Here is a 25,431-nt window from a genome sequence, read left to right as displayed (position 1 = left end):
ACAGCCCGTGTGAAAGTGTGAGACAGTTGTCTGGTGATGAATGCAAGGAAGCAATGCTTGGTTTATAGAACTGAAATAAACCCTAATCTCATGCACTGATTTGCATTTCCTCGCTGACAGCCAATCAGAGTGATTGCCACTGACACCATTTTGCAGACTGCCGTTGGTGTCTTATTCATTCAATTCATATCTAAAAAGTCCACAAATTATATGAATTTGACACAATTCTAAACATTTTTAATTTAGATTTGTTCTCACTTACACCATGAATGTGCTGAACAAAATTCTGGACACTTATGCATTCTACTTTATGAAACCATGACGACTGAGGACTGCACAGCAAACAATGACCTCCCTGCCATGTTAACATACAGATATCACCACATTGAGTAAAATGAAATTTGGCTGCCTAAGTTGTGACTATGTCACATGTGTGAGGGCTGAATAGTGGGCCCTACTAAATTCCACATCTGCCCTTCCTAAATCAAGCCCATTTTTTGTCCATCATCCCCTACTGTTACTCAAGTTATGTCAACATTAAGAGTGATATGCCTGAAGATAAATACGCAGTTTTTTAACTTTCACTTGTTATACATTTTGGGGGAAGGGGCAGTATAATTAGCAGTATAAATAAAAGAAATAAATAAATGACTAAAATAATGGAATAACCCAATTATTTGCATTGTTCTGACCCAATTTGTTGTGTTCATTTAACCCTTAATTTTGGGTCAAAATGGAATAACCCAATTCGTTGTGTTCATTTAACCCTAAAAGTTGGGTCAAAACTGAATAACCCAATTTTTTGGTTCAAATTGACCCAAGTCTGGGTCGGTCCTTTAACAGTTGGGTCAAATTTTCCCCAAAAATAGTTATTTTTGACCCAACTGTTTTTAGAGTGTGTGTCTCCCCAAAAACGTCCCAAGGAGGCCTCCTTGTATTCCAACTACTTCTTTGGCAGTCTCAATGCCTTCCGTCTTCCCGCAGCTGCAGTGTCGTCATAGCAGTACATTAAAAGCAAATGATAGTTCTTCACAGAAGTTATATCACTGTCTTACACAACTTTATAACACTTGGACGTAGCATAAACAGTTTGAACGTCGCGCTGGACGCCCGCCACTTGGCATCACGTCTTTCCCTGAGCGCTGACTCACGAGGAAGCGCGCGCCCGCCGTGAAACATGTTAACGCTTGCCAAGCTGTGTTCCATCAGAGTGGCCATTTTGTTTGGACACCACTGACCAAGAGGCTACACACACACACACACACACACAAACACCCACACACATCGGACACTTCATTAGGTGCTCGGATTGTACCAATTGTAAAACAAAGACTTATGTGTATATATTTGACCAAGAAAACAGATTAAAAGGCTTGAATGTAAGGCCATAAAGGCGACGTGTCTGCGCGTGCGCTCCTGCGTGTGACATGAAGATTACATTCTAAATGCCAACCGGCTATCGCCGACGAGGGACGGACTAGCACCACGTGGGTTGTCTAAATATGCAGACGGGGACTCGGTGGTGGTTAGGCGATGCCCAGCTCTGCTATCACCAGTAGTGGTGATCTGATCGAGTGGCTTCTGATGGTTGACCGGATGATTTAGTATATGCTCAGCATATGTTGATCAGTGCCTTGCATTGCCAGTCACAAAAACTGATCACCAGATGCTTGTACTTTGTGGCCTGCGGCCTAGACACCAGCCTGTGTGCAGCGTAGTGTCCCCTCACCCCTTTTTCAACTCGGCACATGTTACAGACCAAACCAGTCACTGAATCATAATATATGTTTGTGCATTTTCTGCACCGTCAGTGTGAAATAATATCCTGTCTCTGTGTAATAAAGGGATGGACATTTGGATAGAATGTTTTTCTAAAATGTGATTTATCAATTAATCCCCCCAAAATTTGACAGAACAATCGATTATTAAAATAATCATTATTTGCAGCTCAAAAATTTTTAAATGTGCAGCTCATCCTTGATCGGCATCTGAATCAGTATCGGCCGATTTGACTCATCGATGATCACAACAGAATCGGCGGCATAAAACCTTGATCGGAAAACACCCTTGATTACCATATTTCTATGAAATACATACATAAGCTAAAAAAAAATTACTTCTCATGGTACATGTGAAGTGAATTTCCACTACAGTTACCATGGTTATGGTTCCTTCCATATAATGGGATCCATTATACAACATCAGTGACTGAGTTGTTTGCCACGTAGCACCTGGAAGCATTTACTAAACACGGCACAGCTGTTGTGACACTAGAGCATACAGTAGATGTTCACAGCTAATTTACTATATTTTATTTTACATCACTTTTAAATAATTATTGGCAGAGGTTTGTTGGAATGTTATTAAATTCTCTAACAAGTGTTCTCTGCCTGACAGAATATCATCGCAAGTCATTGCATGCTTGATTCTCCGCAGTTGCCAAGCAAAGGCAGCTAAACCCTTTTTAGCCCCAGCAAATTTTCTTTCCTGACATTTAATTTCCTACTTTGACGCTCTGATAGATACACCACTAAAATACATAATACATTTATTAGTAATATAAGATGATTGCCAATGGTCTCTTTCCTATTGATTTTCTTTGAACTCACTGTCATATCTAAAGCACCTGAGCTGAAGTCAGACCTGTAGGGGCGTGATCACAACCCGAGCGGTGTTCTGTTGCTGGACTTCTGTGCTCGTCATGGATTGTCCATAACAATTGATCACATGTTTTGAACAATTGGGTGAAGAGAGGGGCAGAGCTGTAAACTGAGCACCACCTGGTGGTGTGTTGGCTCCGATGATGGGGGAAGATGCCAGCCCGACCTGGCAGACCCAAACATATTTTGAGGGTTTGCTGGGAACGTCTGGCAGAATCTCCTGTCGGGAAGAGTTTAAACTCCCACCTCCAGTAGCACTTTGCCCACATCCCAGGGGGGGAGGTGGACAATGAGTCCGAGTGGACCAAGTTCCGTGCTTCCATGATTGCGGCGGCCGAACGGAGCTGTGGCCGTAAGGTGGTTGGTGCCTGTATTGGCCACATCCCCCAAACTTTTTGGTGGACATCATCGGTGAGGGATGCCATCAAGCTGAAGAAAGAGTCCTTTTGAGCGTTTTGGGTCTGTGGGACTCCAGAGGCAGCTGATGGATACTGGCTGGCCAAGCGGAATGCAGCCTTGGTTAAGTTGAATTGACTGGCATTTTGAGTTCAAAGAAAGAAAAATTAAGTTTAAATAAAAGACATTCAAAATACTTCATTTTTCATTATTTTTTTCATTTTACATAGAAATCGTAATCGTAAAATCGGGTTTGAGAGAAAATAATCAGGATTTTCTTGTTAGGCAAGATTGAACAGCCCTAGGTTGAATTAACCGAGGTTGTCAAAAAACTCCCAGGTGGCAAAGCCCCGGGGGTGGATGAGATTCGGCCAGAGTTCCAAAAGGTGCTGGATGTTGTAGGGCTGTCCTGGTTGACACGCCTCTGCAACATCGTATGGACATCGGGAACAGTGCCTCTGGATTGGCAGACGGGTTCCCCTTTTTAAGAAGTGGGACTGGAGGGTGTGTTACATATATAGGGAGATCACACTCCTCAGCCTCCCCTGGTCCAGCCTATTCAGGGGTGCTGGAGAGGAGCGTCCATCAGGAAGTTGAATCTCAGATTCAGGAGGAGCAGTGTGGCTTTCCTCCTGGCCGTGTAACAGTGGACCAGCTCAACACCCTTGACAGGGTACTCGAGGGTGCATGGGAGTTCGCTCAACCAATCTATATTTTATATATTATAGAAACCCACTTTTTTTACTTTACTTTTCAATGTTTTTAAAGTTTTCTGCTAATGTGCTTAAATGTTGTCAACGTACATTCTAGTAGCTTTGTTGGCTGCTTTTGTTTTCTCTGTGTGTGAGTGACTCCAGTGGTTGCATTAAATATTGACTGAATAGGTAGTAATAGTGTCGCGGTGCATTCATTCCTGGTTTGTAATAAAATACATGATTTTTTTTTTCAAAAGTAAATATGCAGCAGGTTAAATTGACCCATGAACGTTTTTGGCGTTGTAGAGGAACTAAAATAGCAGGCGAGCTAATAAATTCAGTTGAGTTATGGTGGTCCCCTGTTGAGGTTTTGAGTACCAGCGAACATGTCGCCTGTCTGGTTTTACTTAACAGCAAGCGTCAGATCGCATTGGAGGCGCCACATACACAGAAATTTGAATCCATGACTCAATCATTGATTGGAACAACACTGCTGAGTTGTGCGGAAAAAACCCCAAACCCACAAACCAAATGGAATAGCCATCGGGTCTTTTAACTGATCTTTTCTCCATCCTCAGCGTTGGAGGAGTACAAAGAGTGGTTGCTGAATGAATCCATCCCATATGAAGTCAGAGGCCGTGCACGTATAAAGTTTAGTGAATGCATGGCAATGTTTTGCATGCCAAGTACCACAAAGGTTTGTGAGTGCAGCAACGCAGAAAACAGTGACATTCCTTTTAAGAGGTGTTGCTAGCCATAAATTTCGTCACGTTTAGCTCAAGCGTCCTGAAATGTGGGATTTCCTTTACTCGCCACAACACCGGCTGTTCATTGGACTTCCTTTGCCCACATGTGTTTAAAACATCATGTAACCAGTGATGGATGTGACATTAGAAGGTTGAGGTGATTTCCCATGTTTCGGCGCGATCAGGTTGCAGATAGACTCTGACCAACTGTACGCAGGAGAGTGGCTAGCCTGCTGGTTAGCCTCATGTGCTAATTGAAAATGTAGTTTGGGTGTCTGCTTGTACCGTAATATTTTTGACTGCTTGAAAAAAATGTGCTTACTTTGTCTGTATAATAGTCAATACTAGTATTAACTTGCACTTTTATAATTATTTGTTATTTATTTTTGATGTTAATTTTATTTCTATATTGTATGCTGAAAAATGAAAGATCCAAGAATTATTTTGGGGGTGATTTTCAAAATATTCTATTTATTTTTTGTTTTTGTTTTGTCACAGTCCAACAAAAAGTGTGTGATAATCTTAACTAGCAAGGCAAGTTTTTTTTAGGAAATAGACTCATTTGTAGGGCTCGACTGTTTAGGCCAGTGACAAATTTTGCCAGAAAAATATACTGTTTCCTTATTAATCTGCTGATTAATTAAAAAAAATGTATAATGCATAAAATAAGCGTGTGTTGAAAATAGTGACATCCAGGTCAATTCCTTGCATAACTTAGAAGAGCCATAATCAGCTGGGCCCTACTCATTTTCATTGTACATTTGTGCGTTTAGTCTTTTTGAATCTTCTATCAAAATCAGCCGGACAAATTATAAAACAGACTCCAGTGTAACACCTCCCAATCATGTGTGTAGAGTTCCACAGGGCTTATGTCTTGGCCCACTATCATTCAATCTCACTATACTACTGTTAGAGTATATTTTGAAGTTTTATGGTTACATACATGTAGACTAACCATTGCATTAACTCAGTTGTGATTTCTTTTTTGTATTGAAAAGTCACCTTAAACAGTTTCCCACGTAATCAAATGGACTTGCTGTTAATTAATTCCATCCAAAATACACTCTCAACACCCAAAGCAAGCACGCAGACCTCACAGACCTGGACGCCAGTCAGTTTGGATACACATGAAAGTCAGTTTTTCTATTTAAAATTTCTTATTGAGACCATACCAAAGCAAACGGCCAGGCTCTCCATCCGGCATCAATTATTATGACTTGGCCCCGGAGGAAGAATTTAACATTATTAAACACGTGTCCTTGGAAAAACTTGTAAATTGACAAAAGAGGCATAATTAGGATTCAACGTTGGATATACGAGACCTTTTAAGAAACTTGGGGAATACGCAAGGCCATCATTGTCAGGTGTCCTTTTGGCAAAAGTGGCATGTTTATGTCAAAGAATGCACTTTATTGGAAAATTGTTTGGAAAAAGACAGAAAGCAGGGAAGCATTTGGATGGATACATTGTTGGAAATGAGAGACACATAAAAATGTGCATGAAACTTTTTTAACAACTTAAAAGACAGAGAGATAAGAGCAATTAGGGGTCTGAAAACATCATTTATCTACTTATTTATCATGCTTGGATTTACAAAATCTACTTGAGTTTCATTGCTTTGACTCCGGCAAAGGCACAGGGAAAAAGTGTAGGATTGAACCGTCTTTATTTTTTTGGGGGGGGGTTTATTGCTCCCCTAATGGCTCGTATTAAAGCCAAGCCAGAATGTTCATTTGTTTGCATTTGAGACCCTTAAAGTGGATATGCATTCAAAGTGCTGTTGAGATTGCTTACCAGAACCGTTTTTGAACCGAGAGTACACTTGAAATGACATTTAAAGTGCGTCCCTGTGTCAGCGAGCCACTTTCAAACTGCTGTACTTTGATGTCTCGCTGCCTGAATTCTGGTCACTCCCCCTTGTCCAGGCTCAGTCTCTTCCTCTTCGCCTGCTGCCAGCTTGGAAGACAAGAAGGAAAAGAACATTTTGAATACATATTTTTCCCAAGCTAGAGGAATTTTTTTGAGGAAGTTTAGAGGCTGTACATCAACATTTCTTTCATGGAAATATCAAATTTGGCAAAAGCAGGAGCACGGAATGATCTGCTATCTGAGAGTGAGTACAATGATACCACAATAGACACTGGAGGATGCTAAATGAACAGCATTAGTACAAATAGAGCAGCAGCAAGCATGGCAGCACAACATGAATGCATGCGCGGTCACATAAAGAGACAAAGAGTTTGACATGTTGGGATGGGGAAAAAAACATGATTTCTTGATGAAGCTGTCTTTCACTTTCTGATGCATTATTTTGATGTCTATGACACATGGTCATCTCTCTAGCCCAGGAATAATCAGCTAGAATAGGCTCTATCCTACCCGGGACCCTGATGAGGACAAGCAGTATACGTTTTTTTTTTATTTCAAGGTGGTAGTTATCATGAATAATTTTAAACATGTGAAACCGATGTACATGTTCAAATTAAGTAAATCTAAAGATTTTTTTTTCAGTGTGTATGAGACCTCCACTGTATGCCGACCAATTGTGGTGGGCCATACCTGCCCTCTTCCAAGTGAGCGAGAGATGGGAGCACGCACACAAACTAGACTTTAGGGGCTCTTATTTCAAAGACAGGCACATGTGTGCTTCACGTAAAAACTAGTGCATCTTCAATTTTGTCCCGGGGCAAGTCTAGTTCACCGTGTTTGGCACGCCATGCTAGCCGCTCCGGTGGAACAAGGGTGTTTTCTATTTTACGACTTTGGCACACCTGACAATTTGGTGAAAAAAAGTAGACTAGACTTTAGATCATGTGGAACCAGGTCTAAGTTGTGGCACAGGTGGTGTAACATGATTTTGGTGGATATGCTCAAGGCACAGGCAGCCGTATTGTGCACTCCGCTTATCAGCGTGCATTGAACCCTCTGAGTCATTGTGCAAATCAACTGATTCAACAAATTATTATTCTCATCATCTTTATATTATCTATTAAAACGCCCCCCTGGCCCGTGGTAAAGCGATGCGATGTGCAACCGTTCTTTTGAAACGTACGTGTACTGAGAATATTATTTTGTGAAATCTCTTCATAGCATAGTCACATAGTCATACTATTGAATTGCAATCATTAACGATCACATGGTTATTATTTACAACATTTCTGCAGGTTCCCATGCTCCTAAAGTTACGACTTAACCCTTATCCATCTAAACATGGGGAAAAAATGCGAACCTTGATCGTGTTTTACTGTGTTACGGTTCCTGGATACCAGGGATTAACTGAAAAGTGTGCTGCTGGATGCTTTTTGTTGCCTAGCAGCTGGCTGTATACTTCATTTCCAGACGTTCTGCTAAGCCAGGCTGTCTGGCGGGAGCTTCTTGTTTGTCGTTTCAATGCCAACAAGTTGAAAGTCGTAAATCTGAATTGTTATAAAACATATGTATTTGTCCCAATGTTGCATCAGCTGCGGAAGGTCTAGGTTGGGGGCAGTGATTGGGTCCCACACACCATAATAAAGACCAGAGACAGCCGTCTTAATGGACCTTGCGGTGGAAGATTGTTTTTGTAGCAACTTGCTTGTCTGCTATATTATTATTATATATGCTGAAACCTAAAATTTAACAGGAACATCTGTCATTTTTCACTGAGAGGCAAGGACTTCAAATTACCCTCAGCAGGGAAGTAGTAGCATTCCGTCACTGATCAACTTTTTTTTTTGCTCTAGATTCTCATCAGACTTTTCTGTGATGCTCCGTCCATCTTGTATCAGGGCTCAAGTAATGCCCACCCCCAGAGATGGCTAGAAACAGGTGGATTTTGCTGCTTAACTCATACACCACATATGCAACATTAAGGACTTTTGAACCAGAGGGTCAAATACTGTAATATATTGAGTATATGCTGATACAGCAAAGAATCGATTTCCATGCAAAACCTTGTTAAATACTGTAGCTTGTTTCACAAACGAAAGCAGTCAAAATGTCCTACTTCTCATCTTTTCTGAATTAACCACACACAGCAGCAGTAAACACGTTTCAGACTGTTCCTTCAAAGACAAGATGATTGACGGACAGTTGAATGCAGATTCAACCAGCTTGCAAGCTGATCTCTATTAAATGCTTTTTTTGCAGCAGCAGCATTCACGGACTGAATCATTGCTTTACCTAAAACTCTTCGGTTAGGGTTTCTCCTTGAAACGCCTTCTATATGGAGGCAATCAAACATCATCTGGTCAAACACTGTTTTACCCCTTGCTAGCATGCACAAACCAGTCACTCCTCGCTCACCTTTGATCATTTTCACAAGTTGGTCGCTGTCAAAATTTTTATCTGTTTCCATGGCGGAGATCTCTGCGAGGTTAGATATTAAAGGAAAAAAGAAAAGATTATAATTAGAGCAAAGCGTCATTTATAAAGGTCATGACAATTGTAACGGCCCTTAGTCAAATGGTTTAACTGACCGTCCAGGGCAACGTGGGAGGTGCCAGTGTTGACTGAATACTGAGGTCCTGGAAACAACACAGTCAATGACACAATAGGTCATCTACAACCATTTGAGTGTGTCATGGATATTTACAGAACAGGCTGCTACATGTGACACAGGTAATAATAATATCTTGGTGAAGCAGCATGCGGCTTATCAAAGAGATAAGCCCCCATTCCAAGTGACTGTATAAATTATATATTTCCGATCACAAGGCAGCTCAAGGGTCAGGAAAAGTATGACGGCTAGTCAGAAGATGCTGTGATTCCTCCCCAGTTTCATCAAAGTGTCACTTTGTGCAGATTTGTCAGGTTTTACTCCCATTAAAACACTTGCCTGAGACAACTCTGGTGACTTTGGTGATGGCAGGTTCACTTTCAATAACTCTGGTCACCTTGGTGATGGACGGGTGGCCTTCAATGACTCTGGTCACCTTAGTGATGGGCTGTTCCTGATGGATGACCCTCGTCACTTTGGTCACGTCGGGAGCTAAATTAGCCAAACGACAAAATGAAAAACAATGGCAACTACTGCATTACGACCAATCGACCTTTCTACAAAAAGACTGTGATTCACCATTAGAGGATTCCTCACTCAAGCTTGTGGTATATGCAAGACAGACAGGCGATGCTAAATTGCGCAACTGTTTTTTTTGCATCACTGCTCGCACCTTTAATTTGCATTGCTATTCACAGAAATCTCTTGTCTCTTTGTTTGTAAACTACTACAGCACAGACGAGAGACAGCCCGAGTCTGACTTGATACAAGTCATCTGACTCCAGTTCCCCACCTCTCCTACAACGCAATTTTTCTTTGTGCACCGCAGAGCTCTGCAACATGTGCCAAGGAAGAAACCATTACATCATTGGGCACATCTGTTTAACACCCCCCCAAAAAACCCAGTGGCATCTGTTTTGTGCATTATATGTGACAGGGATGCCTGTGAATTTTTTTGTCACTCGTCAGGGGCACTCCATCATGGCCAGGGACTCCCCTTTGTGGTCAGTAGGAAAACATGCCATGGAAAACCTCTTCTCGTTTGAAAAGATGATTTTCCGGTAACTGACGGCTTGATGAAAAAGTGCAAATAGAGGTGAATAGGTTCAAATGCCGGTTTGCCCGTCACTCATAATTTAAGCAGGATTTAACTGATCTCAGTGAAGTGATATGTGTGATGTGTAATGAACATGTCACAGCTTGCCTGAAATCTGACTTCTGTTGAGTGTAAACAGGATTTGAACTCAATAATTTCCTGCTCCAGGCCTGTTATTTATGTTTTCACATTAACCGCTAAACTATTTTGTATGAGGGTTGGTCAGTCCCTAGATGAAACCACAGTACATGCAACTCTGTCGCTAGCCAAAGCTTGTGCGTGTGTAAAGAATTTTCTGATGTGGAATCACATGATAATGCTTAATCGTCATCACTGTACCTTCAACAACTCGTGTGATGAACTTTTCTAATGACAACAGAAGATAGAAAACCATTAAATGACAGTCCATAAGCTCTCTCGGAAGATTTGATACTCGTTATGAATAGTGTACATTAAATTTAAGTTCTTTTACTACTCACTCAAAAACGTGAGGGGGATTTCCTGGTATCTGAAGCCTGGAATGTACTGGAAATTCAAAAGTGGAAGTTTGTTAGTGCAAATTGAAATTACACGTAAAGCTGTACAGAGCACCATTTCATTTAGTGACTAGACATTTGCGAGGCATGTGTAACATGAGTAACCCTAACTACAAAAAGTTTCAAGAACCCATTTGTTTTCAAACAGACATTTCAGAGTCATTTTGGTCGTTTCCAGGGGTCCTTCAAACGAAGAACTTGCATACTATATTTTGTCCAATTACTCTGAAGTTTAAACCATGCATTGGTACGAGACACATGGACAATGTTAAATTGTGAAACACATGGAAAGTTTCCTTTCAACACAAATTCAGTCATGAGCAAAACAAAAAATTACAATATGGTGGTGACCACAACATATCCAAACACACACAATACACAATGTTTGTTCTGTTTTTCCTCATGTATTATGTGAGCAGACAAAACCCAATTTAAATTTTCTTTACCTAGTCAGCAGATTGGTACTACATTAGTTAATCTTTTCAAGGACATGTTTCATACCCAACAATATTCAAATCTCTGAGGTAGTATACAATGACATGAGCTTCTGACTAACCTTAATCTGTATGTAAGTAATGAGCCTCTTCAGTAGTGAAAGGAGGTCCTGGCTTCCAACGGGTATATCTGTGTGAAAGTGCACAAACTCTCATTACAAAAAAAAATAAAATAATAAAAAATAAAAAAAAACAACAATGGGTGTTAGAGGGAGCCGGAGATTGCATCACATAGCTTGACAGATTTTGTGGAAAACTGTACCTGCAGGATACAAGAGTCGGTTGACAAAGTGAATGACTCCATTTGTGGCCATGATGTCCGAATCGGGGATTTGCACCGAGTTGACTCGCATGGTGTCATTTGCCTGCCAAAGACAGTATCCACAAACCTCAAACCCAAGACCTCGGTTGATTTCTCACATAATAGCTACCAGCTTACTACTGTAAGTTGAGGGCATTTGACAATTGCACCACAAAAACTGCTTGAAATACTAAAAAAATTTTAAAAAGTGCATGTAACTCTACTCACAAACATCACTTTGAGGTTGCTGCCTTGCAGGGACTTGAGAAGGTTCGTCACTCCGGTCTCCAAACCGCCACCAATGAAGATGCCATTATTGATGTGGTAGAGAAGGATAGTTCTGAGAGCATTTATGTCACCTAATTTTAAAGAGAGGCAAGAGTTATAAACAGCTAGAAACACATTATGTGTGCTCATACAAGGTGTGCAGGAGGCCTACTCTTCAGCAGTGTGAAATCTCTCTCCTTTAAACCGGCAAAAGCCTTGTCGGTAGGGGCGAATAATGTGAAGTCTCCCGCTTGTCTCAGCAGGTCAGTCAATCCGGCATCTTCCATCAGAGACAAAAAGATCCTAAAGCACAGAGAGAGATTTGGCACTGGAGTACTGCAACATTTCTTTCTCATATGCATAGATATACTGTTGTTGCTTCTAAACTTTCATCAAATGTAGACACCTTTAAATCCAGGTTAAAAACATTTCTGTTCTCATGAAATCTGCACGGTATTTTTTCATTATTTTTTTATCTATCTTGCTTTTAATCATATTAATGTAATTATTCTTTCTGATTTTGATTTTTTAAATGTTTTTCTTAATGTTTTATTCCTCTTTCTGTAATGCTTTTGATGTTTTATGTAAAGCACTTTGAGTTGTCTTGTGCTATACAAATAAACTTGCCTTGCCTTGGTTTGCCTACTACTGGAAAGATTTAAAACACTGCAGTTTAAATGGGTGACGCAACGCAGCACCTTAATGCCAAGGTCTGCTTTCATAAAGACTATGGCTGTACTTACTTGAACTCGCCGTTGTCTCTCAGAATTTCGTACATGGTATTTTCGGCCGGTTTGATGAAGCCCCTCATGAGGTGGAGCGCTCCATTGCTTCCCTCCTTGCTTCCTCTGATAAGGCAGGAGTTCTCGATACACACGGCCTGCAAAAGAACAGAGACTAAGCAGTCAAGATCACAGCTCATTCGCACAAAGCTTGATGGTTTTCAAGGAGGAAGACTCACGGTGCGATAGATGAAGACCCTCAGGGACTTTCCGCCGATAGTCTCTAGTGTCTGCCCATTGTACAGCTGTCCAAGGATGATCTTTTTCTTCAGGATGTGGTTCTCCAGGATAAACTTAAGCATTCTCTGATCCATGGACATCACCTCATCTTGCAGCGAAAACATAGAAACAGCTGTCAGTAAGGTGCAGTTGTTCAACACTGTAAACACTTACCTGAATTAATAGCAATTCTTAAAAGCATACAATTCTATGTAAAGTGATTTATTTTATACACCCATTTTATTGTGCAGGCGTAGACAGTGTGGTCATCCCTTAACTGTTGCAGGTCATATCACAATACGGATCATGGATGTGCAATGGCACAGTGGCTATGAATGACTTACACCACAAGCTCAAGCTTAGGGGATGGACGGTGTGTGCATTATGCTACAAATCATGTTGTCTCCACTACGAGAAGAATTTACAGAGCAAGCACGAGGTTCCTGTTATCTCCAGCTTCTGGCGCTCTGTGAATTCCTAGCTCCAAAAACGATATAAGTTTCCAGTCCCCATTGACTGTTATACTCATTTGACAAATACAACACCAGAGCTTCCTCTTAGTTTCATCCTGAGTGGGAGAACACAGAATTTTATGACGCATCGGATTGGGCAGTGTGTTGCTTACCGTTGAAGGCGGTGTTGAGGGGGGCCAGGAGTGTGTACTCGGCCTCAGGCCTCATGGCGGCAGAGAGGCCCAGCTCGGACACCATGTCGCCAAAGGTGGACTGGGAACTTCCCACCAATTCCATCACCTGTTTGGCTTAAAAAGCAGACAGTATCCCTAAACAGTTAAAACGGGGTCATATTGGCATTTACAAAACGATAGGACTAATGTTAGGTTTCGGTTGGGGTTTCAGTTGGGGTTGGGTTTATAAGACGTAGGTCTTCTGGAAGCAACTCTTAATCAGTTTTCTGGCATACAGGATTCATATGTAGTATTTAGAAAATCATAGGACACACGGATATGTTAGGTTTGACGATGGGACTAATTATTTTTACACTGCACTTGGTTTTGATTGAGGCATAGTTGTCTGTTGGTAAGTCATAAATCAGTGAAGATGGGAGGAAGAGCGAAGGCAGATCTAACCTGAGTCTGGCATGAGAACTTGGTCAATGAGGTGGATGACTCCATTGGTTGTTACAATGTCCTTCTTGCGCACCATCTTAATGCCGTTGATGGTCAAGCTCTCACCGTCACAACCAATTACAATGTTGTTGCCCTCCAGGGTCTCATAAGAGGTTCCAGCCATGATGGCCTCAGAGCATTGCACCGAGTCCAGGAGGTGGAAATTAAGAAGAGCTGCAAAACAAAGACAAGTCTGTAATGAATGTAGTCGCATTGTTTAATTGGCTTGTTTGCTGCTTGGGTGGCTTGGTGCTAGATCTCATGTTACACTGCAAATAGAAGCTCTCGGGAACCAGAAGACCCTTGGATCCTTTGGGGCCTTGAGGATAACCACTTGGGATTCTGCCACGGTTCTGTTTAACTTTGTGTGGGATTGTGTGATCTGACATCATCAGCGTATAAAATATTTGAGGTTGACCAGCCTACTTTGTGTAACTACTGCTTCCAGCGAAAGCTGATTTTTGTTGCTGCAGACAAGAACAACATCACCGAGTTGAAATTTTAGGATAGTTCAACAAACAGCTCAACAAAATAGGATTTGCTACCTCGCAAAAGGGCTTTATCAGCGTAAACGTGTGATCCCATTACATTGTCAGATATTCTCTTTCATCTGTTGACTTTCCATTCACGATTACATGCGCGATTTGAAAGTGGAGACTAATTTTGTTTTTTATTCCCCACTAAACTTTGTTATGCGTGGCTTGCCAAAGTTTGTCCATGTTCCAGACTCATTGCACAGAAAATTGCGGTTTCAGCTGTTTCCAGTTGGAGCCGATTGAACTTGTGACCAAAAAGTCAAGCAAACACAAAGCCTGAGAATTTTAAATTATGCATATCTATGGTGGTACCTTCACCTTTTAACGACAAAGACACTTTGTGTTATGGTTGTAGACTGTCATGCGGCACTGAGAGATGTCTGGGAACGATTCATCATCCCTGAGAGCAAACATGTGGTGTACCTTGGAGGACCTGCTTGTCGCTCTGGAGCCTCTCCAGCACGTCGCCTCCAAGCTTGGCAAAGGCTTCGTTGGTGGGGGCAAAGAGAGTGAAATGTCCGGGCTGACCCAGCTTGTCCAACAATCCGGAGTTCTGGGCAATATCCTGGATTCAAGGAAGCAATAGGGTAAAGTTTAACAGGGAACATTACTTGACAAAGACTAAAGATGAAACAGAATGAACATTTTACATCAAGAGTCTTTTGACCAAAATGATCATGGTTTTAGATATGATCAAGATCTTGCTTTGAGGAAAAAAAAACGAATGAGATGACAGATATATGCACATAGAGTATTGTAATATGTATTATTTTGATTAAAATCAGTAACTATATGGTCTTTTTACACATTAGAAATTGAGACAGCAACCAAAATAAATTTCCATGCATGCAAGTTCCCAAAATGCATCACAGCAAAACATGTAACACTGACCTTGTCTCTTATTCATCACAAAAATGTAAACAGGAAGAAAGATTGCTATACACAAATATATCAACACCAATAAACTGAAAATGGAGCAGAACTGGTGTTTCTTGATAACTCTGATAATCAACTGGATAATCCGGTATGCTCCAACATACCAAAAAATAAGCAGAGTGCACTGTAAAAGCATGGCTTCAACAAGTTATTCTCCTTTGCATGGGGAAAAGACGCAAGCTTCTAAACCGAAGATTTCATCTGTTTAGTTATGTCACTATGTATTCAATAAACTCTGCTATGTCACAGAATATAAAGGAGCATCTACTGCACCACTAACACTACTCATTTTAAAATGGCACGGTTTATCGGCAAACAAACCATTACATCCCTTTTAAGGGTACGATTGGATCAACATACTGTACATGCACTACTAGGGTTGCCAACTTTCTCACTCCTAAATAAGGGACAGGTGCACTGTGCCACGGTGGTGTGGGCGTGGGCATGATGTATGAATTTTTGATTTTTTTTTCTAATTTTCACGTTAATGCTGAAACCACATTCACGTAAAAATACGATAAAATGGACATTGTTTTTCACAGCACAGCGACGATATGTCACCTCATATGAAACCACAATTTGGCTCTTTTCATCAAAAAATGGGTGTAAGAAATCTGAAATGTAAAAGAGGAGTGTGACTCACCAAATTTATTTTTTCTATGGATATTTCTGGCTGCTTTTGACTGACTCAAAAGTCTTCTGTCATTTTGCGCAGCCAGAGAGAAGTCCTTACATGACAGGTGGAGTTATTGCCGCTTGCTCTGAGATTGACGCTTTATCTGATCTAGGATCTGTCATGTGTAGTACCGAGAGTCTCAATTAGGAGCGCTGTAATGTGCTATCACTGTTTAAGAACCAGCAATGTATGTTCGAGCAAGTATACAAGTAAAAGACATTGAGCTGCCAACCCGTCTGTGTCCGTCGTTATTGAGAATCGATCGCCATCCAAAGCTTTACTAAAAGCATCTTATATTAAAGGATCAGTAGATTGCAGTTTTCTGTATTTGTAAGGGTTGATAGTCAATATACGGGACATTTAAGGTCCCGTATAGGACAAACCAAATCAGCCCAAAATATGGGATGTCCCGACAGTTGGCAACCCTATGCACTGCTAATACAAATAGTTGGCAGTCAGGATGACCAGGGCCTCTTCTCTCTTCTCTAAATTATTTGTTCCATTAAATCGTGTTCATAATACTGTCTATTTGCTTCATTTTTCAGCATTACTCTTGGCCGCTCTGCTTCCACGGGTGTGTATGTGGATGTCAAATTTCAGCCTCAATCTGCTGCTGTGTCAATCTAATCTGCCCAGGGCCTTCAGAATCCATAATGCTCATGTAATATAAATTAGATTACCAATGGGATTGTATATTCTTTAATAAGTCAGAGTTCAAATTCGCCTCACGTCAGCATTTTTACATCCTCTCATAGGTTGGTCAGAGCAAGACAAGTTTGATTAGTAAATCACATCTGTAATACTCAGCATCTCTGGTGCTTTTTTTTTTTAATTGTTGATGTTTTTGTTATGTTATTGGATAAATATTGATCTGAACTGCTCCTGATGATGTACTTGACACGGGTGTGTGTTGTGTGTGTATAGTTGTGCTGTGTTATATTGCATTTTTGTACAGCATCAAAGATTTGCGACAGAATAGTGGTGGTATTTGAATTTGGATTAAGTCGGGTAAAACCTCACAGAAAGCCCAGCCAGACCCGCCACTGACTACAACTCACATTCAGCGTTGTCAGGTCATCATCAACCTCGATAACATCCTGAATGGAGGTTCCGACAGCGCTGATGACGCGGTCGATCACGTGGACGACGCCGTTGGTAGCCACCTGGTTGCCGTGGATGATCCTGGCACAATTGACCGTCACCACCTGTCGGGCAACACACGGTTTATAACATGTGACACCCATGAGGTCAAGCGACGGCCTGTGCTAAATGATGATGGTGCTCACCCCGTTGGAGTAGTGATTGATGAGCAGACCCAGGTCGTTGTACATGGACGTGACTGTCATGCCATTGCGTAAGTCTTTGGTCAGGAGGCGCTTGTTTACCATGTGATAATGCAGGGCATTGTATAGCTCAATGTTGACATTGCTGACTAGCGCAGCCCGCATGGTCTGCCACAGGAGAAAGAATAAGATGAAAAATGCAGTATAAGCAGGAGTAGAAAGTAACCAAGTACAAATGCTTTAGCTGTACTTAAGTAGATTTTCCGGGAATCTGTACTTCAATTGGGTATTTATTACACTACACATTCGAAAACAAATGTGTGTACTTTCCGCTCCTTACTTTTGTCAAATTACACTCGCTAATTTTTTCAACCTCCGCAGATAGCGGCACAACATAAAAAAAGACATTGATAGAGGGAAGTAAACTCAACTAAGGTCTTGACTGATCAAGATCTTAGGGTATTAACAGATTCGGAGAAGCATGATATTCGCCATCAATGGGGTGAGTCAGGGCGAATGAGTTCTTGTCCCTGCCTTAAACCACCACCTTTTGGCGTTCAAAAATTCCCATTCTAATCTGAAGAAAATACATACAAGTAAGGTGCATTTTCTAGTGGTTTTGACATTAGCTAATTTTACATCTTTTGTTACTCAGTTCACAATGTAAGCAGAGCATAGTCAGTACAACACTAGCTTGCTTTTAAACAGTAAAGTGCAACATGTAACATGATTTAAATGTATCAAAACCTCACCTCATCCAAAAGCTCCCAGGCGTCATTGCTGGGCGCAAACAAGGTGTATGAGCCGGATCCCTCGATCTCAGCCCTAAGCTTGGAAATGTCAGCGTATCTTTGGGTGGAATGGGCCTTCACCATGCCCAGCGTGCCATACACATGGTCGATCGGGGCCACTGTGGGTTGGGATGGAAATCAGAGATGCCTCAGAATTACAAAACATCTCAAAGGTCGGACGATTTGGATAAAGACCAACATCCATCCATCAATTTTATATTGTGCTTTAGGGTGCCACATTAGGGTGGCGGGAGAGCTGGAGCCTTTACTTAACATAAAGTGGACAATATGTATATACTTAAATATTTACTAGCCATTAATATCCATGACTTGTGATGTCAAATTTACAACAATCAGTGGACCGCTAATAGCGCTAGGCGCAAGCTAGCCACTGACTGGTTAGTTGCTACATTTTATTTCTACATTAGTGGTTAGTGTATTTTATTGGTTGCGCCAGTCGATAAACGATACTTTTATTATGCACGCCTCATGCATAATTAAAGTTGAGAAAGTGTTTTTATTGTTTGAACATAGAAATATAGCAGCTCATTGTTAAATTTTAGGAATGCTGAATAACAGATTTCATTGTCGTTACTTCCACTAGGTAAAACTGGAGGTTGAAATGGTTCACAGCTAGCCTAATTTTTCTATGTACCCTAAAGAACATGTGTCAGCAACATGTTAGATCATCTCTTTCCAGAGTACGGTAATAACAAGCTGCTGCTCGCTGAGTTTGGAAGATATGCCCAAATACAACTTTTATAAATTGACTCCGACTTAAGTCGGGAAATGCCACACACCTGCAGGGCAACCGCGCATTCCATCCAGCTTCATGTATCCTGGGCAGCACTCGTAAAGGACCATCCTGTAAGTGAAACAAGCACATTATAAACCTCAGCTAGGTAGAAAATCCTTTAAAAGGTTGACTACAAGCACTGTCGGATTATATGTTATATCTGGCTACCGACAGCACTGTCACAGTGTTTCCAGATGTGACCGTTTGTCTCCTTCGGTACCAAAAGATGCCACGTGGTCTAGCGTCTTGCTCCAAAAGCTAATGGGAAAGCTGCCTCCTGGATTAAGCTAACATTAAAATAGCAGATTTATATTACAGAGAGTGCTCCATTTTAAGGCTCACAATCAGTTTGGTTGTTGCTTGTCATTTGGTTAACCTCATTTTGGCACACAAAATGCAGTGTACTCAATGTTGGATTTCAGAACATTTTGGTCAGCACAAAGACCCTTTATCGTCTCTTCTATGGAAACTATTGAACTAAAAGTATTGCGGGTTTCCAACATAAAAAAGTAGCGATTGCCATTCTCTTAGCAATTGCACAGGAATGATCCCAAATGCGAGAGAATAGAAGAATGACTTGTCTTATACAACACAGCATGTCAGGCGTAACCTGAATTTTTCCATAAGTCAGAATGTGCCATAATATATTATCATGATATGATAACAAAGTTGCAAAGTCATAATTACAGTAAATATTTCTATGAAAAATACTTATTGGAAATAGAAAAATGCTAAGTACGGTGGTGACTACGAGCGCCATCTTTTGCTATGTGATCATGCATTCTTACACCATTGGACAAACTAGTTGATTGTGCGCCCAAAATGTCATACGCCTATGTCGGTACCTTACTGTAAAACAGAGACACATGATGTACAGTCTTATCGTTGTCGTCAGCCATTTTTTTTGTTGTTGTTTAACGTGGACTTTTTTTTAAATGTTCACATTGATGGGATGTCTATAATGCATGAACCCCATTCACGTAAAAATAAACAAATTAAAAAAAAATCATCTGAGTTTTTCACAGGACAGCAATGAAGTATATATTTTGTGCTTCTATTTTTGTTGTTTTCAAATGTTTGTGATTACAAAGTGTGTTTGAATATGTTTAAAGCATATGGAGGGGTAAAACTGATTTTTATGATCGCTGTATAAAGCAGATTTTTACGTATTGCGGGTAGGTGTGGTATGTATCCCCTCAATGAACGGGGGTTCAGGTGATGTTGCGTTGCTTGTTTCTAAGCAAACACTGTCTTGAACATGTATGTTTGCCACTGGAGATGCAATTGAATTGCAGCAGATCACCCAGGGTGGCAGGAGGAGGACAATAATAATGATGATAATAATTTTAAAAAGTGCAGCTGCTGGATATAAACACTGCTATACTTTTCGCGTCCACAGGTATGAACATGTTTGAACCTCGTTTCCACTTTTAGAAACATTTGGGGATGCGCTACATATGCAACATTAAAAAGGAGCCATAAGAACACCACAGTTAAATACGTATAAATATATATGGTAGGAACATACAGTATACATGGTTATAGCTCAGATTCTGCTCTGTTGCTTACTCTTGTAAATAAAATTTCAATGACCTAATCAAATAAACTTAAGAGAGAACAATCTATGACCAAATATCCATGTAGAAAAAATAATAATCCTCCATGTGAAAGCTGCAAAACAAATGAGGGGAAAAAGCTCCATATGTGAGTCACCTGCACTTGTAACTGGGCAACAATAGTGAGCCTGTGCACATGCAGGCATTTTGGAGGACAAAACACTCCAAAAATGCTGCATGCTTGAATCATTAGATAAAGGAAAGATGTTGGCTTGAATGCAGTATGCAGTCAGATGACAAAAACACAAAATGTGGCCAACCCTCATTTAAGAAAAACACTTTAGGACAAGGGGACATCTATCTAGTTAAAGTTCAAACATTTGTAAAATATATGTATTAATAATGAATGACCTTATATGTGTTTGTGATATCTATCTATCTATCTATCTATCTATCTATCTATCTATCTATCTATCTATCTATCTATCTATCTATCTATCTATCTCACAATAAATAACCTGTTTTTATCTAAAAATGTGGTTTAAAACTCATACTACCAAATTAAATGTCACAATTAATGGGATTTTATTGGTGTGGTTTTTTCACATTCTAATTGCCTGGTACTGTATGCTTGACATTCTGATCAAAGACGAGGCTCTAATCTTGAAATAAAAATCTTATTAGACTGTAAAGTCACCCATATTATTAATGCTAATTTGTGGTTTGTATGAGACTTGAAGACACTGCGATGAGATCACACAGTAGCCCAGTCAGGGCACATTCAGCATATTTAAAAGAAAAAAAAATGAACAGAAAGAAAAAGGTTTCTACGTTGCTCTCCCACACAGAGGGATTGTGTCTGGCCAAGCATTCGGAAACTTTTGACTCATCAGCGTAGCCTCAAAAAAAGAAACGGTTCCCCTGAAATTCACGGCAAATTGGTCAAATAGTATATATTCTCCCCGAGACTGCATTCCTCTTCTGAAATGCCGCTAGATGAAGATGGGAAGTTGCTTTTGAAGGCCAAATGTGAGGAAAATGCACATGGAATTGTTTTCTTGTAAGAATAAAATGCTGTGTTTCTGTATAGATCACATTTTTATCCAGAAGCAATTGTAGTGTTGCATGAAGTAAATGAGAAGCCTCGAATGTCACACTAAGTGGAGCTTTTTCATACATGCTTCATTACATACACCCACTGGCCACATAATGAAGGGAACAACATATAAGAGTTGATACATCAAAATTATATCAAAATAATTCTGGCTTCATGACAACAATAATCCTCAATGTTAACTGACAATATCAGTGAGATATTTGTTTCACCATGTATTTATTATTGGCGTTGTCGTTTGCATTGACATAGAGTTGCATTGCTCTATATAGTTCTATTCATTTAACTCTCTAATCAAGCTACTTTTTGATATTTAAATATTGATTTTAAGTATTTCAATTTTTGTTGTGTTTTTCTCCCTTTTATTTTTGTTCCTTTGTGTTATATGAACTATGGACTGTGTTTAATGGTGGTTATCATTTTTACATGTTAAAAAAAAATGCAAATATTTGTTTTTTAAACCCGTGTTTTCTTTGGCAAAGCAAATCTAAACAGTTCATGATGAAGCCGTCATGCTGAATGGTGGAACCCACACAAGCATGGTGGGCATGGAGAGTGTTTGTGTTGGAGGGTGAGGGTTGAATAGAGAGATGAATGACCCCCCCCCTCCTCCCCTCCAAAAAAAAAAAAGGAAAAACATGGCTCCCATCCATGTTTTAACACAAAAGTGCTGAGAAGCCAGATATGGCAAGAGAGCGAGAGAAAAACTAAACTGTGCAGTTGGAGTAAACGGCAAGCTTTTCCATTCATGAATAGTGTCAGCAATTCCGAGCCACATCCTGGAGTCTGTGGTTCACCACACTGACACTCAAACAGTGGCCACTGGCCACCCTCCAAAATCAAATGAACAAGACTGTTCATTATTGCAAAGACTACAAAGAGTTTCAGGACCCGTTTGAATGTGATGAAACCGTTTCATCCTTAAGTGGCCTAACAGATGTCTCTCAGGGTGGAAAATGTCTTGTTTCCCAGAAAAAATACTACACTCAAAAGATGACACTAAAGATAAATGCACATGCATTGGAAACATATGTCTAACGAGTCACCCAAAAGGTGTGAATGACTATACTGTACTGGATGACAGAAGAACACAATCCAAATCCCATATGCTTGTTTTGGATCTTAAAATAAATGTTCTTAAAAATAATGTTCTTAGAAATAATGTTCTTCGCACTTCATGATGTCATCTATTTGTGTTTTCTTTTCTGTTGAACATATCCCAAGCTAAAATTGCACTTATTCGCCTTTAGTGTGTTCTTTCTGAAATGCCGCAAGATGGAGTCAAAGCCTTTTCTAATCGTAAAGTAGCACATAGTAGTCAAGGAAGTATATAGAAGCGATGCATCTGGACTGCGTGACAAGCTTTGCATGTTGGGGAGGAGCTAAGTTTAGCCTGGGTTGTTAGTGCAAGTCTTTGCCGCATTGCGCACGTAAATCAAATCATTTGTAAGGCGCTTCATTTTAATGGTGATCTGTAGATGAATTTGAACTTATAATAAACTGTTTTGGGATCATAATTTCAAGGTTTAAATTTTTTATACAGGCAATTCTACACCTTTGTGGATAGGTGACAATAATTCACATTTTTCCACTTTTTGTGGGCTCAGTCTATCTTCATGATACCAAAAACCATACTTACTTTGGTCACTGTAATTGTGAGATAACAGTTTAATGGCGCTCTTCTCATCGTATTCATCGACTTCACTCAAAATCAAGAAATGAGCACTCAAAACTACTCACGCTTTCTTCCCACAGATGGCGCCTTGGTACCAATTGCGACAAGTGCTGAAGTACTTCTTCTTAGTCCCCATGACTTGCTGCAAGGCGCACACATTGGGCCTGAGGTGCGTCGACAATGGGGGGGAAGGAAACATGAGTCAGTCTATGAACGCTCAAGAAAAAATTTTAATAGAAAGGCTTAAAATCATTCATATGTCACCATGAAGTGAACTGTGTAAGTCATCTTACTGTACAGATTAATTTGTTATGCCATATTTACTACAAAGGTTGCAATATCCAATCTGATGCACTATATTATTTGCAAAAGACAGCTTTGTCAACAAGCAATTATCTTACATTCACAGAGTGAAATATTTCATGATTTCATTTGATTAATTTTATAGCTTGCGGACTGTGGAAACCTAAAATACACCATACCAGGTTTAATATGAAAAGAATACACTTTATCTACAATATAATGGCTTATGTCATTTTTTACTGTTTTTTTTTTCATAAAACACGAAAAACTGAACCGCGTTTTCATAATATTATATGTATTAATCATTTCATTTCAGGCATAGAATTGAATGATCTATTTAATTAAGGATGCAGATGATCTTAGCACAGGTGACCAGCATCCTGAGGAGATATTCCTGGCATATTTTGTCATATTTTGACAAAATCTATATTTTGTCAAAATATGACTGATGATATTCAAATTTACTATGCATTTATTTGGAAAAAAAACAGCAAGTACCAATACGGGTATTCATCCTGCACTCACAATGGAATGACATTAGATATACAATAATCATATATAGGCAAATAAATTCATTTCTTACCCTTGGTTCCTGGCCCGGATGCGACTGTGCGCCACGATCTTGTCGTAGGCCGACGAGTGTGCCCCGTCCAACAAGGACGAGAGCACAAAGAGTGCAAAGGTGACTGCAAAGAGGAGCTTCATCCCTGGATTGCTGGCTTGTAGCCCTTCCACAGCCAAAGTGAAGAGGGCTCCACTCAGAGTGGGAGTTTATATATGACTGTCCGCGCACACTCGCCTCTTGCTCTTGCAGGAGGATGGCAACATTACGCACAAGTACTACCAGGAAACTCAGAGAATACACACAGGGCCTCTCTCTTTTTTTAAAAGTATTTCCTTAAGTGTTCTTCATAACACATAAAGTAATTATCCAGTTTGTTTATATTGTTTATATATTTTTCAAATGGGACCTTGAACACAACTTCAAAAGGTGCTTTTTAAATATGTGTCGTTGACAGTTGTTTTTGAATCAACATTTTTTTCTCCTTTATTTTAAATGACAAAATACAGTCACTGACACTTTATTAGGCACACCTGCACAATCTCTTCCATGGAGTGAAATGAGGTAACCAAAATACTTTGTATTAGAAACAGCTCATAGGATGATGTTGTTCTGGGATGTGCAATCACAATAATAACACACTGTTACATTGTAAAGCAGCATTACTGTCTGTGCAAAAGGCAGATTTTTTTATATTACATATGATTAAGAGCAAGAATAAAACTCTGTTTATCTTGTTTACCCTCAGTAAGATCACAGCACAATTCAAAGACACACAATGCGTTTGTTAGTATTATTTCTAGTTGTATTGGACTCATGTACGACAATGTAATTCTCTGTAGCATTGTTCAAATGGCTAAAGTACATAGGCTATATTGTAGTGGGCATGGCTGGAGCATGCATAAATAGTGCACACTGCAGGACTGCTGCTTTTCTTGCACAATGTTGTGTGTATGCGCCACCTGGTGGTGAGAAGGACTGTTTGTTTATCAACCGCAGTATATGGTCATACTTGGTCAGCGATTCCCAACCTTTTTTGAGCCAAGGGACATCTCTGACTTCTCTGAGAAAAACATCAAGGTACACCACAAAAGTGACACAATAGTTATGTGTACTGAAATAATAATGATCTTCTCTCAATATCCTCACAAATGTACTTACCAGTGTGAACTCTGGGCTTGTTTGCGTGAACACGAAGCTATTATTCTTGTGTTTGAATAGCATCAGGTGGCGACACAGCTTCTACCGCTCACTATATGTCACTGGCATAAGATATTTGACCAGTCTGTCAAATTGTTATCACGTTGTTAGAGCAACCTCAAAGTATATTTCACACTGCACAGTGATAAAGGAAACACAAGGAACCCATATGGGACACATCTGGGATATTCCAGGCAAACATCGGTCT

The 25,431-nt window shown here is 40.1% G+C and overlaps 1 protein-coding gene across 2 annotated transcripts; it reads right to left on the bottom strand.

Annotated features, from left to right (window-relative positions):
• Window positions 1-5,886: 5,886 nt before the first annotated feature.
• On the bottom strand, window positions 5,887-24,166 carry postnb (periostin, osteoblast specific factor b). Of its 2 annotated transcripts, XM_086035611.1 has the most exons (22): window positions 24,045-24,166; window positions 23,224-23,322; window positions 18,818-18,882; window positions 17,979-18,136; window positions 17,230-17,394; window positions 17,002-17,148; window positions 14,755-14,896; window positions 13,757-13,969; window positions 13,295-13,429; window positions 12,630-12,778; window positions 12,412-12,548; window positions 11,841-11,971; window positions 11,630-11,760; window positions 11,363-11,465; window positions 11,163-11,230; window positions 10,550-10,595; window positions 10,410-10,436; window positions 9,314-9,466; window positions 8,955-9,002; window positions 8,782-8,844; window positions 8,659-8,697; window positions 5,887-6,453 (listed from the first exon to the last, which is right to left on the bottom strand). In XM_086035611.1, the coding sequence occupies exons 1-22, from the start codon at window positions 24,164-24,166 to the stop codon at window positions 6,425-6,427; spliced, it is 2,370 nt and encodes a 789-aa protein (XP_085891737.1). In that variant the 3' UTR covers window positions 5,887-6,424. The 2 variants fall into 2 exon arrangements, with proteins under 2 accessions (XP_085891737.1, XP_085891738.1); XM_086035612.1 differs by lacking the exon at window positions 8,659-8,697.
• Between the last annotated feature and the right edge of the window lie 1,265 nt (window positions 24,167-25,431).

This window comes from Filicampus tigris, chromosome 7 (genome assembly GCF_054856515.1).
Source record: "Filicampus tigris isolate MCC_2025a chromosome 7, RoL_Ftig_1.0, whole genome shotgun sequence".
NCBI lineage: Eukaryota > Metazoa > Chordata > Actinopteri > Syngnathiformes > Syngnathidae > Filicampus > Filicampus tigris.
Note: the sequence above shows the minus strand (reverse complement) of the source record. Positions and strands in the feature narration are given on the sequence as shown.